The 17,339-nt window shown below is 38.8% G+C and overlaps 1 protein-coding gene across 1 annotated transcript in view; it reads left to right on the top strand.

The window, feature by feature from the left end:
• The first annotated feature begins 511 nt into the window (after positions 1-511).
• Positions 512-17,339, top strand: part of gpc6b (glypican 6b) — a 72,755-nt gene continuing 55,927 nt past the window's right edge. The window contains exon 1 of the mRNA XM_026296003.1: positions 512-992. Within this exon, the coding sequence (XP_026151788.1) occupies positions 842-992 (151 nt within the window). The 5' untranslated portion in view covers positions 512-841. The remainder of the gene's footprint in view (positions 993-17,339) is intronic.

Raw genomic sequence — 17,339 nt, 5'->3', positions numbered from 1 at the left:
AAATCAATGAAGTCATGAAAGCTTGCCTTCTGGTCTCCACATCCTATAGTTAATACTTTTTAAGACAGTCCTACCTGTGTTTTACTTTGGTGTCAGGTAAATGGAAAACAAATGAAAAGACAACATTAAAATGTTCTGATGTCTGTAAAAATCACTGGAACAATCATGTTTAGAAGGAAATAGAAGAATCAACAACTATTCACAAAACTTGCATATCTCCATAAACAACTAAAATATAAGCTATAGATGTAACACACTCCTCAAGTATCCTAATAGGGTTTATAGAAAGTCTAACGTTATGTAGCTGGAAATAATAATATGTCATAAAAATGATTTCTCTTCCTTAATTAGCCTATTAATTTCAAGCACATCTCCAGTGGTAGTGCCGACCTGCAGCCGGGACTAAAACGGATTGGGCTGGACTCCACTCCGCATTTTGTGTCCCGCTTTTGCCTTGTCAGTGCGTGTGATCTGAACGCTGAGCGCTCCTCTCCACACAGCATTTCTACTTCCACGCAGAGAGCGGGGGCTTCGTGTGCTCAGTGAAGTTGAGACAGTTTACAGGGAAACGCGCAGTCTGGATTCATGTGGCGCCTCCACACTCGCAGTCCTCTTTTCTGCGGCGCCGGGGGACTTTTAACCGCTCTCTGTCGCAACAGAACCCGGTGCTGCTTTGGGAAATGTTGGTAGACAGTGACAGTTGAGTTGCAACCATTAAACGCCCAGTCATTAAGTAGGCTACCTGCGGATCTACTGCAGGGGAGTTTTTTTTTTCCCCCCAGCAAGCGGAGGGCATACTGCAGAGAAGCTTAAACAATAAGGAGCCGCACAGAGGTGAACAATGTTCAGACTACAGACCATCATTTGCACTTTTTCTGTGCTGTCTGTTGCAGCAAGAGCAGATTTTAAATCACGGAACTGCAGCGAGGTGAGGGAGGCTTGTATCCAGAAAGGCTTCAGCTTCGCACATGTTCCTGTCCAGGAGATCCCAGGTAAGTCTGGACCGAAGTCCGGACACTAACGAGTGGCAGATGTCGCAAATAAACACGGGCTGTCAGGACCCGAAAACCTCTGTGTTATATATTATGATCTTTATGGAGTTAAAAGTTAAAGTCAAGATTCCCAGTCCAGCATAGTGCAACTCTGATGCAAAGTCATCCCTGTTACTGTAGGTCTGAAAAGCGGTTTGTGTGTTGCGGGGCTGACTGAGCCACCTGTCAGTCACTAAGTTGCTGCGACTCTCCCTGAACAAAGTTTGACAGCGCACGCGGGGGGAGGTAGGAGGTAGGAGGTGGTAAAGGTGGGGGAGGTCGGGGCACACTCAGCTGGACCACAGCTGGAGCAGCCTCCTGTATCCTACAGCTTGGACCAGTGAAGTGACGGGCCTGCTGTAATCAGAAAGCCTGTGATGTAAACCCTCCTGCTGGACACTAGACCTGACAGTTCATGTGAGCTGGTTTAGTGCTTGTGTATTGACCCTAAGATATAAATATCCTTTCACACAACATTTATACAGCATATGGAACGAGAACCCCACCCCTCCCACCCCGCACCCCTCCCACCCCGCACCCCAACCCCCTCTACCCTGGGCAGCTGAGGTAAGATCTGTCTGCTGGTGTCCAGCAGAGGTCTCCAAGAAGAGATAATGAATAGTCAAGTCTGCAGATTAACTCCTATCCTGTGAAAATGAGGTGATAAGGTGAAGTGGGACTGCTAGCTCTTGCAGGGCTTCAGTAGTAATCTGCAGCTATGAGTCAGTCAGTTATTATATTGAGCAAGTCTCTGAAATCCCGCAAACACATTTAGGCCTGTTTGCATCAGGTTAGTGCCAAAGTATAATGTATAAAATGGACAGAGGTCATTCATGCAAATAATACAGGTTTAATGATGTTTAGCTGGATTCCCCATTGACTGCGGAGAAATTAAATACTAATTTCAACAAAAATGTTATTGTTATCTGTTATTTAACATTTGTTTTAACTACACTCATTAACAAAAAATGAAACAATCAAAACAGTGGTTTGGTAGAATGATATATAAGAGTAATATTCTTAGTAGAGTTATTTATGTCAATATGCATGTGCCTGAAAAAAAGTAATTAAGAATAGGTGTTTTTTTTTTTTCACAGCACCCTAGCTGAACTGTCTCCAGATCATCATTATTATGCTTCAGGGCAAATGATTCTTTCCATAGGGCAGGAAATCTGGCACAAGTAAAAGCCTGCATATTTGATAACAGGCGCACCTGCTCAGAGATAGGTTGAAGAACGAACTGATTAAATCCTTTGGATCCATGTCCCTGACATCACATGTGCCAAAATGAGTGAAAAATTCAATCAGTCTCATCTCCAAATGATCTCATCCTGAATAAATGCCTTTTAATCTGCCCTTTGAATGAGTCATAACCTTACATGTCTGCTGGAGAGACAACACATTATCAACACCTCAGCAAATTCACACAGTCATGGGCATGCCCTTCAGACTTCCAACATATTGTCTCTCACTCACGGAAACAAGACTCAAACTATGCTAAGCCTTGACTAAAGTAAAAGTGGCAATACCTTAATAGTTAATGTAAATGCATAACATCTTCTGATTAAAAAGATCTAGAGCTCTTGTTAAAATGTGGAGCTTTGTAGAATTTTGAGCTAATTAAAAATGTTATCATTTGGCTAATATGTTTCCTTTTTAAACAATTTAAAGTGAATTTGATTGAAAATGATGCTTTCTTCTTTTGAATAAGTCAGGCAGTTGCTTTCTAAAAGCCCTCAGTACTTAAAGTGCACTTAAGTACACAATCAAACTCTTTATTTAAAGGCTCAGTGAAGGACACAGTATACTTCTTTGGGATTTGGAGGATTTTATGACACATTTATGTGTATTATTTTCATGCAGCAGGTTTGCAATATTAGCTGTTTTTTTTTTTTTTTTTTTTTAGAAATGGTACTGAAGGGCTTATGAGTGTTCATGTGGCAGATGGGAAGCATCTTCGGCCATGACATTAGTTTGGAGTTAATATTCCAGCACTTGCAGATTAGTTAGTCCTTGTGGGACTTGGTGTAGAGTGGCTCTTAAAGATTCCTGTACAGTTTATTGTTTCTGTCACCGGTACAGCTGTCATTACACTCGGAAAATGTCAGCCTTTAAGTTTCTGTTCCACCTCGACAAAATGATGCTTTCACTGCTTCTCCATACTGTGCAGTCATGTGAAATTACTGGTAAAGGCTGTTTGAGTTCTTGAAATTTCTGTTGTCATCTCTGTAAAATTGTATTAACAGAGGCATGTGTTCGGTCTTAATACTACTGAAGCCGTTAGAAGGCATGTTAGACATCACATCAAGTTATATATATTTGACATTTTTATTACATTAACGTACTGCTGAATTTTTAATTGTATCTATGTTAATGAGTGCTGTTTGTTGTCATTGAGAGACATTATCAAATTGTTTGACTTGTTTAATTCCACATTTTGATCACCGTTTATGACTTTTGCTATGGCTGTATAATTACAAATATCATAGAGAAGTAACAGCAGGGTGCAGTGTGCTCAGAACCACTTAAAATGCTCAACCACAGCTACAGTAGATTTTTTTTTCTTTTTATGGAGCTAAAAATGAAAAGCTTAAAATCACATATTGTTGCTGTTGTGTTTGGTCAAACAGAAGGAACCAGGTCAGGTGGAATGACAGCAGTGGTGTCCATGTTATTGACAGAAATGTTATTATGATCCAAAGCCTAAAGGCCCAGTTGGTGCAGCTATTCCACAAGATTTGTTTGAAGTGATGCTTCTACTTGCTGAACAAGCCAGACTGGAAGCTGTCAGCAGGAGCATGGTCAAAGAATTGTGAACCACAGGAGCATGAACCTGCGGATTACTCTTAAAGTCTTTTGAGTGTTCGTACATCTAGAAATGCCCAGAGCATCTCTACCTCCACTGCTGAGTTTTCTTTCAGGACATCTATTAAATTTGACAAATTTACTAAATTCTAGCCTTTGTTGCCTTAAAAATCCCATTTTAAATCCCATTCTACATTGCTCTGGTTAAAGATTAGTCCTGCACTCTTGCCCTTACTGTCTCAGTTTTCACTTAGTGGATTACCCAATGTATGAGACAAGATGGAAGGATATGGAAAGTGAGTCATACAGCAGACTCCTGGATTCAGTGGAACTTCTTAGAATATCACATTGTATCATGCAATCATTTGACGTCCAGCTCTGTTTACCCCCAGCCAGCAGATGGAGATGGGACAGAAATAACATTGCTGATATTTTATGTGATCCTTGGCTGCCTGCACAACAAGGCAAATGATCTCTGCTGAAGCATGTAATGCTACTGTCATGTAATGGGATGGAGAGGATTAAAAAGCGCTAAATGGGAGTGCCTGCAGAGGGAATAGCCAGGTGACTTTGTTAGCCCCTGCAGCATCCATCAGTATTGCAGTGATGTATTGTCATATTATTGTGACCTTCCTGTCAGTCACACAGGTGGAGCTAGATCTGGGAGTGTATTCCTGAGAGGGATCACAGCTTTGGATGGTAGGTCTGTGGTTTGTGTGTGTGTGGGGTGGGGCTTGTATGCTTTTACATTTCACTCTGCAAACATGAAAATATTTGTCATAAGACTTCAGATAATTGGAGTTTTGGGATTGGTTGTTTTTGTTTGAGTGTGTATATACTAGCACCAGTGTTTGAGGCTGCACTTTGCTATATAATGTAATGTGAATATGTCCAACTGAGAAACAGAGGGGACACTATCAGGGAAGAAGAATCCAAACAATCATCATTTTTCCCTCAACAGAGGGGATTTCTCAAATGCTGCCTCTATCCCTGTGTCATCAATCATGCTCATGAATGCCAAAATGGCCTCATGATGGGCTATCTCTGTGGGTGTTCCCTCTGAGAGCTACGGGAAACATTGTGTCCTGCAAGTGTTTTAGAGTTGCTGCACTGGAAGCAGAACGACACAACACTCCAAGCATATCAAAAAGCTTAAGCAGGGGAGTGCCAGATTTTTGAGTTTCCCTTTAAATTGATGAGATTCAATTTACTACCACTGAATAAGGTTGTCTCATATTGCATAGGATGCAGAGGTGTAAGAAGTGCACTGCTGTTGTATAATTCAATGCTGTCTAACACAACAGTCTCACATTAATGACTGTGAAAACTAATTTCCTCAGTCAGTTCTTTAATATGAGCAGTTTATTTTTCTATGAATACATTAGGTTTTTGCCATTACTTTTCTTACTGGTTTGAAGTGGACAGGACATAACTGGAGAAAAGCTGATAGAGACTTCTGAGCATCTATTAGAGATTGGTAATGTAAATCAAAATTGTAGTTGTTTGTTGGTCTGGAAACATTAGCAATCAAATATCAAACCACAGCAACATGGCCCTGAGTTTTTGATGGTAAAACTCTTACTAATGGAGAATGATTTTTCTTCACATTTACTTTGATTGTTACTGTTTTTGAATATGTAAGATATAAAGGAATTTGAAACAGCTTGAGCAGGTAGCAGCAGGGTAAGTTCAGGTACCCCTTCCTCAGCAAAAAATTTCCGGTCTTCCTGTGGGATCCTGAGGTGTTCCCAGGCCAGATGAGATGTATTATTGTGAAAGTTGGAACATAGAGCATTGAAAATCTTGCTTTTTGGCTCCTTTCCCTCTTCACCAGATGGTGATCAGTTGACATTTTTGTTTTTCTCACCCTGAGCAACTATGGAAAAGTCAAGTGCATCAGGAGTTTATTCTTGAGCAAGTACCGTGCATATAGGTCACTCCAACATTATCTAGAAGGTACTGCCCCCACCTACTGCTCCAACTCCTGTACCTTCCTCACCAGGCAGTTGATTTTCCATGCACCAGTCTACGATCAGATAGTTAATGTGAGTTTTTTGTCGACTTATATCAGAGATGTATCAAATTGAGTCTACTTTATATTGACAAATCATTCTCATACTGTTTTAAATACCGATACTGATTCTTCCATGTACTGTACATACAGTAGTATTTGTAGTATCTGTTGCTTTGCCAGATGTTGCATGATTAGCTGGTCTGTAATTGATATTGATACTGCAAATTCCCAATGCAAGTCATTTAATATGTTTAAATGCAATATTTACATAGAACACTCCCACGATCACCTTTATAAAGTCATGCTATTAGTTTTACTATTTTACTAAATTGTTGTATTACTCTGTACACTACAATATAGGTAACAATGTTATGTCTCAGTTCCCAAAAGAAACATATCCTCAAATGTGAATTTTGATGTTTGGATTTGTGTGGAAGGGAGAGAAACTCGTGTATTCTGGGTTACTGTTGTGAAACATCAAAAGTACTTTCTGAAAAAATATTTTCACACCATAAATCCTGTCTATGACTCAAGCTTTCTGTTTCTTTTGTTTTCTGGAGGCCAGCAAAGTTTATGTCCAACTTTCTGTAAAATTTTAATACAAACGACAACCTACAGATTCAAATTGTATTTGGCAGTTGGACAGTACTAACCATGCTGTTTATTTTGTTTATTTATTTGTTAGTTTTTTCTCACTTACAGTGCATATTATGTGAATAAAGAAATCATTATAATGATATTTCCAGTTGAATGTAATTTGTTTTAATAGTGTGCAAGGAAGCCTGCATCTTAATTTGAAAATTGTAATTTTAGAATAAATGAAAGACACCAGGTTATTGGCCAAATACTGAAAGCCTGGCGTGCTATGTTTACATTGTTAATAAGCAGCAATTCACGAGCAGCAGTTGTCTTACAGGTTACTGAAGGAATGACACTGAGAACACAGCCATGAAGATTTAATGTTTGTCAAAATCCATTTGAGATAAATCTACTGTGAAAAACATGGAAATAGATTGAAGTAATTCTCCTGAGATGGCACAGCAATAGCTGTTTAATGGTTTAAGAATGATTTGAAATGTGAAAGAATGAGTGCTCCTGTTGTCAACATCAGATTGAATAGATGCTATTTTGATCTATTAGTTCCTGTCAACAACTGTCCAACTAAATTGTAACTGGAGTTGTTTTGTTCCTCATTTAAGGAGCTGATATAAACACATTTCCTCTATAATCACTGATCCTTTTATTTTTTTTTTTCATTCTTGCTTTTTTAAAAACCTCTGACTAATATCAAATACATATACTGCATATACCTGATTTGTGATGAGATGAGATCAACTTGATTAATAGCCGGAGGGAAATTCAGGTAGACTTGTAGTGAAAGTGTTAAATAGTCAGTAATAAGAGTAGTGAGCAACAGTACAGTTAATGTTGGTTAGTCATCTGCCATTGGCTTTTGTTGCTCCAGTCACTGGAGACTTTTATCAGACCCGTGTACTCCTTTTCCTGTCCACTCCTGATGCACACAACAGTAGTATCATCAGAATACCTCTGAATATGGCAAGGATGAGAATTATACGTGAAGTCGGCTGTGTACAGTGTGTACAGGAATGGAGCCAAAACAGTCCCCTGTGCTATTCAGAACTGTACTGAGGTGCAGTTCCCCCGCCTGACGAACTGTGGCCTTTCTGTCAGGTTGAAGATCCTCTGGAGAGGTTCACACAGCTGGGCAGTACAGTCCTTAAGCAGCCTTAGACATACACCATCTGGTCTCCTTCCCACAGCACTTTTTTTTTTTTAACTTTGACACACCCCTGTTTGTTACTAAAATAGGAGCCTCTTAGACTAGGGCAACCAAATTCCATTGATAAAATGGGCTTTTGTCTATTCACATAAATTGTCACCAGAGTTTTTATGCTCTTTTTTTATAAGTTTATCAGATGGCTGGGGTTATTCTACGGACATGTTTGGTACATATCTCTTAAGATGTTGTCTGTTTCTATTTATTTTATTTTTATTTTTTACAATTGTTAACACAGTAGTTGACAAAATTCTTCTGTCTCGTTTCAAGCCAAGACTTTTCCAAACAATCCTCGGGATCAATGTACATCTCTCCATTGACATGAGGATCAAGTCTTTGGCGGTGATGCCTAGCTGGTACTTTTCTCCTACACCTCATCTGCTTGTCAAAACTTAGCCATCATGAAACAAAGCCTCCTCGAATGCTTCGTTGCTGTCGTTGGATCTATCTTTAGCCACACATCTGCCACTCCTGTCTTGTTGACAGTGTCTGACTAGACATGATGTGCAACTGGAAAGGATTTTGACTTTACACTGTTTCTGAGGACGGCTCAGTGTGGTTGGTTGCACCTGCCTTGGGGAGCTACGTGTTGTGCAGTTGAGTTGTGTCCTAAGCAGTCTGCTGAGTAGAGGACACTTGCACTGTAACAAGGTATCAAAGCTAATAATGGCTGCTGTCACTAAAAGAAGTTGTAAATGCTGAATGAAAGGTAATGATCAATGCAGGTCTCAGGGCCCTCTAGGTCTCAAAAAGCCACCAGCTGCTACCTGTAGTGCGGTGCTTTGCCATGCTCCAGTTAGCAAGCTGACGCAGAAGAGAGTGGCTTGCTTGCTTGCATCTAATTCCCAGAAGCTTCGAGGCATGCTGCCCATGTGGATCGAATATCCACACTGGTCTTCTCATGCCTCCACTAGGCTTTTTATTACATACCTCTCAATAAATATCAAAGCCAGACATAGTGTTACAAATGCTGATTATGCTGTGGTTGTCACACCTAAATGTGCTGTACAGGGTGTTAAGGAAGTCCATATATTAATCTTAGCTCTAATGATATTGGTGTACCTTGCAGAATGTTATGGCACATGAATATTCCATTTGCTATTACCGTTGAGGTCAAACATATTGTACCTTTTGGTTGTATATTTATCTTCTTGGCAAAGATGTATGTAAGGATAAATCTAGACTTTGTGCATTTTTTTTTTTTTACATGTGAGCATTGCCTTGCTATTCAGTGTAATGTAGGGTGGAAACAGATCATTTTTATTAATGACTAATTTCCCCAATTTATTATTTCTGATAATACATTTTCTGTAATGCACATTACAACTCTCCAGAGTCCAAGGTGACATATTCAGATTGTTTCATCTGACCAACAGTCCAAAACTGAATAATAGACTGTTTACCATCATGCATTGCTAAATAAATAAATAAATAATCCTCAGTTTAGTCAAGCTGGACACAGAATGTGTTTGGCATTTTTGCTTTGAAGCTGAAATTGACTGAAACTTATAAATGTAGTTACCTATTAATTTTCTGTCAATTCAGTAAATGATTAATCTATAAACTATCTTCAGTTGAAGTGGAATGCAATCATTTTTACGTTGTACACGATTACCTAGGTTTTACTTTTTTGGACCTGAGGGATATTGTATCAGTTGCAGCTACAGAGACTGTTTAGTGTTCCACTGTCACAGAGTAACCCAGTTTTGGGAATGATCAGCTTGAAAACAAAATATATTGTGTAGAAAACCTATTTCTCCACAACAATTTCTTCAAAGCCTCTTAAAAATGTTTCTTCTGCAGTGACAGAGGGCAGTTATGCATTTATATTTCTTTCCTCAAAGGGATTTTTTATAGTGCTTTTAAAAAATATTTCAATATGAAACACCATACCATTGAGTAAACACTTGGCTGTTTTATCGTGCACACAGCCTTGCACATGGTATGTTGCAGTGGAATATTCTGACATATTGAAAAAAAAAACTGACACATTTGCTAGGAATATGAAACTATTCCAACATCTTTATTCCTGTCCTTTTTCCCTTCACGCTGACTCTCCTGAGGATGAAGAATACCATCATACCATTGTACTGTGCAGCTTTTATTGTAGACTGTTTTATGTCGATGAGAATTCATTTCCTCTTGAACCTGTCCTCATTCAACCAAGGACATATACACTACTCTATCAGCATCCTCCAGTTATTTAAAACATGAACATGCCTTTCATTATGACTTTTGGCATGACCCAAAATGTGATAGGAATAATTCCATTCAAATGTGATTGATGCATGCTTTAACTTGAGTGAGAAACTTGGCTATTCTGTACACAAAGCCATCTAGAGACATTATTAAAAGTGTAAAGCAAAGCCTGTATGGGATAGACATATTTATAGATCCAAGCTGATGTTCATATGCACTGAATTTGACTCTATGTTGTGTAGCTCCTGAGGATAGGATCAGATTTTTACACGTAGTTTTCTTGTTGCAATCTGATTATCCATCAGTCAGGGGGCATATTTCAGTGCCCAGTAGAACAAGAGGTGAAACATGAACAGTGAATACCAACTACACTAAATGAGAATTGCTTGACACTAGCAATGTTGATCTCATTTGGACTGAGTATGGCTTCATGTGCGAATTCATATAAAGTTTGTCAGGGGGAACCACAGGACACAGCAGATGGCAGAGCACATATGCTGAGGGTGTCTTTGGCCAGGTATGCTGATGAATACTTTTAAAGAGATGCTCTGCCTTTGCTCATATGCACAGGAACTTCATTCTCTAAGCTAATTCTCATATTAAGTTTTCACATATTATTTATGAAAGATATTCGTACCTTCAAATAACGGGAATAAATCTTTACATATTAAACAATTCTTAATTAAACATTAACAATATTAATTATTCTAGAGCATTTTACAGACAACTTGAGACTTTGGCTAATGTAATTTTACTTTCAGGGATGATGAAAGTGATAATGATTTGATGATTGCATGCTCCCTACTGTTACCCTGCTTCCTAAATTAGCTGCACTTAGGTGCAATTGTGACAGACTTCAACTAGAAACAAATGTGTTAATAAGTGTAGTTTTCAAATCGTAATTTGCTACACCACTTCATTATGGATGGGCTCTAGGTGAGTGAGAAAAAGTTTGGAGCTTAGATATTGACACCAAACTAGACTTTCTTTCTCAGTGACACACAACATAAAGGCAATTGCAAAAATAAAGGTATTGAGGTGTTCAATAAATATACTGAACAGGTAACAACGACAACATTACTGGTGTCACATATTAGTGAGTAAATTAACATACGACATAAGCAGAAGAGCAATGTTTGCCCTTTTACATAGGATGATTACAAAGACTCCCTTTGCTTACAAGAAAGGAAATCCTAAACATATTGTATTTGTGTCCATGATTAAATTATAGTATTCCTGTTAAATGGCAGGTGAAAGTGTGAGCACTTCTTCAGCAACAAGAAGGTAGAATTTCATTATCTTTGTAGAACATTCATTAGCAGTGATAATGAGCTTGCTGATTTGACTGACACCCTGTTTGATTACAGACATGGGATTGACATAAAGTAATTGCGATTTATGATGACAGCTTGCATAGGTATTAATAAATCACTGCGCGCATGCATAAACCTCTCTCATTAAAACATGACTTTTTCACAGTGTTGTTTCATGGTTAACAGTAGTGGCATAGCATTTGCATGTATTCAGTCAGCTGCTTTGCTGTTAACACATAGGATCTGCTGCTCTGTATTAATGGTAGACATGATGTGGTGTCATGGCTTGATGAAGTTATGCATCCTGCAATTAGTCCCAGACAAATACAGTACAGGGACAGGGATAGTACAGTGAGATTAGGCTGGGACAAGTTTCTTTGTTTCACCTTCACAGTCCTCTTGACCTAACAAGACTTTTAGTAAAAAATAGTTTCCTTCAGTTCCTAAAGTCAAGCTTGCTTGGGATCAAAGATAGCTCGAGGTCGAAAGCATATTTAGTAGTACCATGCCAAGTAAAAAAAATATATATATATAATATATATATATATATATATATACAGTATATATCTGTATGAGACTTGGATCAGTGCAGAACCAGTGAATAAAGAAACAAGGAGTATCCCAAAGCTGTGCTAAGACATTTACTTGAAGAACACTTTTGTGTTTCCAAAAATCCTTTGCAACTCTCATGTGTCTATACTCACATTGTCCTATTTTTTCTGTTTGAAAGCTGGGACATGGGCTGATAGAAAAGTTGATAAAACCTTAAAGCTATGGGAAACATCATCATAGGACACATATCTAAATCTAAAGCACAAAAAATAACCAAGAAGCTGCTTTAATATTTCACCTCAGTCCAAAGTTACAGCTATACTAGTAGATTATTTGTATATGGATTGTAGTTGTACACTTGAAAAGAGAAAATACAGTACTGTATCGGTGCCAATTTACAGTTTATTTGTAGAAACTTGCTGAGTTCTATAGAAGTGCTAACAATGGGACTGTATGCAGCCAATATTGTCTGGCGGCAGACTCCAACTACTCACAGCACAGCAGATTTTTTTTTTTTAATCCTCTTTCACAAAGCTGTGTACTAGCAGCACCCAGTTACATTATTTCTAGTATATGATATGTGGGTTAGTGTTCACAAATATGATTTAAGATTTATGGCTAAGTTTTGGATTGTTAGGAACATACTGATCATACAAATCAATGTCACAGAACTGAATTATGCTGGTGAGAGATAGTGATCTGTCACAGTGTTTGGTTGTTTGGGGGAGGAACATTAATGATCACGGAGGGAAAAAAGTTATAAATCAGTCATTTGAGGAGTTTTCTACCAAAATTATGTTTCAAACCTGAGAATTTATATTTTGAGGAACATGTGGTGTGACTGCTAGAAAAACTGGATGATAAACTGCATTGATGGAAAACCTTGAAGTGAAGAAACATTGAAAAATAGCATTAGCGGATACAACTTCAGTGTTTATCAAGAGACATGCGCTGTCTGGGCATACACTACTGCTAATGTGTGGTCCATACTCCGGTAGACGGGTTATCCTGCGAGGCCGCAGTACTGTTTTAACATTCAATGGGTTGTGACACTGTGCTGCGTGTAGTCCTCTGAAAGCTACCTTCCTATATGTTGATGTGCTACAGGCTTATTTTAAGTGATGTTTACTCTGTTGAGACTGATGGGGTGTGTCAACACGGAATTTTTTTTTCTCTTCTTGACATATCAGCTGAAAGGGATGCACTCAAAATTTGCAGCCCAAGAGACTTGCTAATAACATCTGTCCTACGAGATGGTTATTTTTATAAAGATATTTTTAAATAACTGGTGATTTAAAATAGAAATATTTTTTGTGCTTGTCAGTGCAGCCGTGATCTCTAGAGGGAGTGTGTGAAGAGAGTGTGGCTGTGATGCCAGAATTCTGAGCTTGTATGTCCCTTATTCAACAAAACACCTCCAATGGGTAATGTCCACCTGAATTTCCCATGACATATTTGCACAGAAGTCTCCCTTCCCACTAAAATTAAAGTGGTAGGCATTTTTTTAAGTGGTGCATACTTATACAGTGTATAAAATGTTTTGATAGTATCCCTTGGTTTCAAGATTCCTATATCAGCGCTCTTTCTGATTCTGGCCATTGCACCTGCTGCCACCCTCCAAGATGCTTACCCTCAGACTTTTCCCAGTCACCTGATTCCCAGATCCACCATTCTCACTCACCGGACCTTTACCGTCTACCTACACAACTGGTTCCACTTCCCTCATTAACTCCTTTGCATTTATACCAGCCATGTTTCCCCAGTGAGTTGCCCGAATATTTGGTTCTTCATGTTCTATGGATGTGTGCTGTCTTTCACGCTTTCAAGAATTCATCCTTCCCAACCTCCCTGTAACCAGTTCCTGTTTATGAGCCTGCCTCTAAGCTTTTGTTTTCTACTCATTCTCAAATGAAGCAACTTCCAGCAGATCTGCATTTGGGTACTCCTTCCTTTGCCTCGAACCTCAGTCATGACAGTTTTGTTCTCTAATTTTCACTGTTACATCACACCTATGTTAATGAGAACCAGGGAAATGCAATTATCCAGGTGAATTACAAGTTTTATTTAACGTTTTATTTAAAGATTAAATACAATGATTATTATTCATCATAATTTATAATGCATAAGATGTTTATTTGAGGTTCAGCCCCACATCATATTGCTATGCACAGCTACTCCCATTACCTATTGAATACATGAAAAGTATAGTAATAGTTTTAAACAAACATTTTGAATTTCATACAAATAAAACATTATTTTTCAGTGGACAACTAACACCCATGGTGAAAAAGATGAAACATTTTAAAAGTCAAATTTAAAACTATATAGAGGAGGTGTGTTAGTGGTGAAGCCTTCTTTTTACCACCCTGTGTCAATCTATGCCTTGTGCACCAACAGACACACACATTTTCCCTTCTTACTTGTCTTTTTTTATACAGAAAAGCAAGATTTATGTTCAGTTTATGCAGAGAAAAAAGAAGTTGAATGTGCTGTTGTTATTTTACACAAGCCTGTATCACTAGTAAACACCTAAAGCATTCTCTCTGCATTATAAATACAGCCATTACTTTACTTTTTGGACATTGTTTAAATTAAATAGTCAGTATTCCAGACAGGTTTTCTATTATGTTTTATCAACAAATTAATTTTAATAAAGAGCAAACATAAATCATGTCCCGCTTTACACTGACAGAATGTCCTGCTAAACAAAAAGATATACTTTAATGATGAATCCAATTTTATTTTGAAGTTCGTTTCTGACCTTGTGTGACAGAATAATCTCAACTCAAGGTCCATTTTCAGAGCTTTCAAACACATCTCATACATATTTTGTTCATCAGCAATGATGTACCTCAGGTATCATCATGATGACTCGCTATTACATGATTAACATTTCATACTGACACTTCACTGACTGTGACTATAAGATGCAGTTGAATGATCTGGCAAGTGGCTGTTCGGTTGGTATTACCCTGTCACGGGCTGCAGTCACCATTCTCCATGTATTTCTTGATCTGTGTCATTTCCAAGCACCAGCCAACGCATGCTTGTCCATTTTCATTTTTCTTTGCATCAAAAGTGCAAGAGACTGCATTATTTGTAAATTCTGTTATTATAAGCTTATTCACCCCCCCCCCCCCCGCCCCCAAATATATGTAATAATTGATTTCATTATATATATTTCTCTAAAGTATCTTTCACACTGATCTAAGGTTGAATTGAGTATTTTACAGTTTCATGTGTGAAAAGCAGCCAGTGTCATTTTTTTGAACTCACTAAGGTGGTTTCCAAAACTGTAGAGTGAAAAACAACAATAGCAGCATTCATTGACACAGCACAGACACAGTGGCAACATTTATTCTCTGGCAGTTTGATATCAAAAATAATTCAAGTATCATTGAGGTGCACATTAGGAACTAAATAAAATGATGTCAAGTTATTTTTTCTTAGAAAGCTAGAGTGATATGTTACACCTTAGATCCTTTCTCTTTTTTTTTTTTTTTCGTTTTTTGTTTTTTGCTGGCTGAGATGTAGTAATGGTTGTGTTTGCACATGAATTCAAACTTTTTTTTAAAATCTTACTACGTGTCACTATTTGTAGACAGCAATATGTGGAAATGATCTTGTGCTCATATCATGTTGATGCTCACTCACTCACTCAGTGTGGCGTTTGCTTAGTGAAAGCTATTTCTTGTTCTGCTGCTGTGCAGTCTATCTGTTGCTGCATGCAGTGACAATTTTACAGCTGCCATCTGCTTACAGCTGCTTGCCTGATTGGAAGCTCATTGTAGAAGACGTACATTAAATCAGCATTTTTAGAGGGGAAAAAGAAATCTGATTTTCCTATGCTTTGTGGGGGTCAGAGAATAATGTTTATGCAGGGGAAAAATGTCAATTTTACTGGGAACTTTAGTGAGTCAGTTCAGTTTATTGTAGGGCTAAAATCCATTTGAAGTATTTTCTGCCAATCTTCAGTCATTGCCATGTGACACTTATTGTGTGATTCTATCCATTTCGCTCCCTGCTGTGCTTCCCCTCCCCCAGTGATATTGGGTTTTAGACTGTGAAATTAAGGAATAAATGCTTTTATGGAATCTGCATCATGTCTGGCTCTTTTAAAATGGCTGCTTGTAAAAATAGAATGATCTAGATCATTAAGTATTTCCACAATGTCATCAATTATGTAATGTGCAAGAGAATATTAGGAATATATTATATGTTTATCCACTGATTTAACTTTGATTCTGTTTTATCATGGTGTAGATGGAAAGAGGAATGGAGAAGGAGTTATCCTGAAGGAGGATTTTGCTAGGAATGTTCTGGAGGTGAAGAGAGTGTCAGATAGGGTGATGAGTCTGAAGCTGGAAGTTGAAGGTGTGATGTTGAATGTTGTCAGTGGTTATGCCCCACAGGTAGGATGTGAGTTAGAAGAGAAGGAGAAATTCTAGAGGGAGATGGATGAGGTGATTCAGGGTATCCCGAGTGGTGAGAGAGTGGTGATTGGGGCAGACTTCAATGGACATGTTGGTGAGGGAAACAGAGGTGATGAGGAAGTGATGGGTAAGTTTGGTATGCAGGACAGGAATGCAGAAGGACAGATGGTGGTAGACTTCGCCAAAAGGATGGAAATGGCTGTAGTGAACACATTTTTCTAGAAAAGGGAGGAGCATAGGGTGACATATAAGAGTGGAGGCAGGAGCACACAAGTTGATTACATCTTGTGGCAGACGTTTAAACCTGAAAGAGATCAGTGACTGCAAATTAGTGGTTGAGGAGAGTGCAGCTAGACAGCATAGTATGGTGGTGTGTAGGATGACTCTGGTGGTGAGGAAGATGAAGAGGACAAGGGCAGAGCAGAGGAGCAGAAGTGGTGGAAGTTGAAAAAGGAGGAGTGTTGTGTGGCTTTAAGGGAGGAGCTGAAACAGGCTCTGGGAGGTCAGGAGGTTCTTCCAGATGACTGGACAGCTACAGCTAAAGTGATCAGGGAGACAGGTAGGAGGATACTTGGTGTGTCACCTGGAAAGAGGAAACCAGATAAGGAGACTTGGTGGTGGAATGAGGACATTCAGGAGTGTGTTAAGAGGAAAAGGTTAGCTAAGAAGAAGTGGGACACTGAGAGGACAGAAGAGAACAGACAGGAGTACAGGGAGATGCAGCGTAAGGTGAAGGTAGTGGTGGCAAAGGTCAAACAAAGGGCGTATGAGGATTTGTATGATAGGTTGGACACTAAGGAGGGAGGGGTGGATTTGTACAGGTTGGCGAGGCAGAGAGACAGAGATGGGAAGGATATGCAGCAGGTTAGGGTGATCAAGGACAGGGATGGAAATGTGTTGACAGGTGCCACAAGTGTGATGGAAAGATGGAAGGAATACTTTGAAGAGTTGATGAATGAGGAAAATGTTAGAGAGCACAGAGTAGAAGAGGTGACTGTTGTGGAGCAGGAAGTAGCAAAGATCAGTAAGGATGAAGTGAGGAAGGTGTTGAAGAGGATGAAGAATGGAAAGGCAGTTGGTCCTGACGACATACCAGTGGAGGTATGGAAGTGTTTAGGAGAGGTGGCAGTAAAGTTTTTGACTGGGCTACTTAAGATCTTGGAGAGTGAGAAGATGCCTGAGGAATGGAGGAGA

This window comes from Mastacembelus armatus, chromosome 21, assembly GCF_900324485.2.
Source record: "Mastacembelus armatus chromosome 21, fMasArm1.2, whole genome shotgun sequence".
NCBI lineage: Eukaryota > Metazoa > Chordata > Actinopteri > Synbranchiformes > Mastacembelidae > Mastacembelus > Mastacembelus armatus.
Note: the sequence above shows the minus strand (reverse complement) of the source record. Positions and strands in the feature narration are given on the sequence as shown.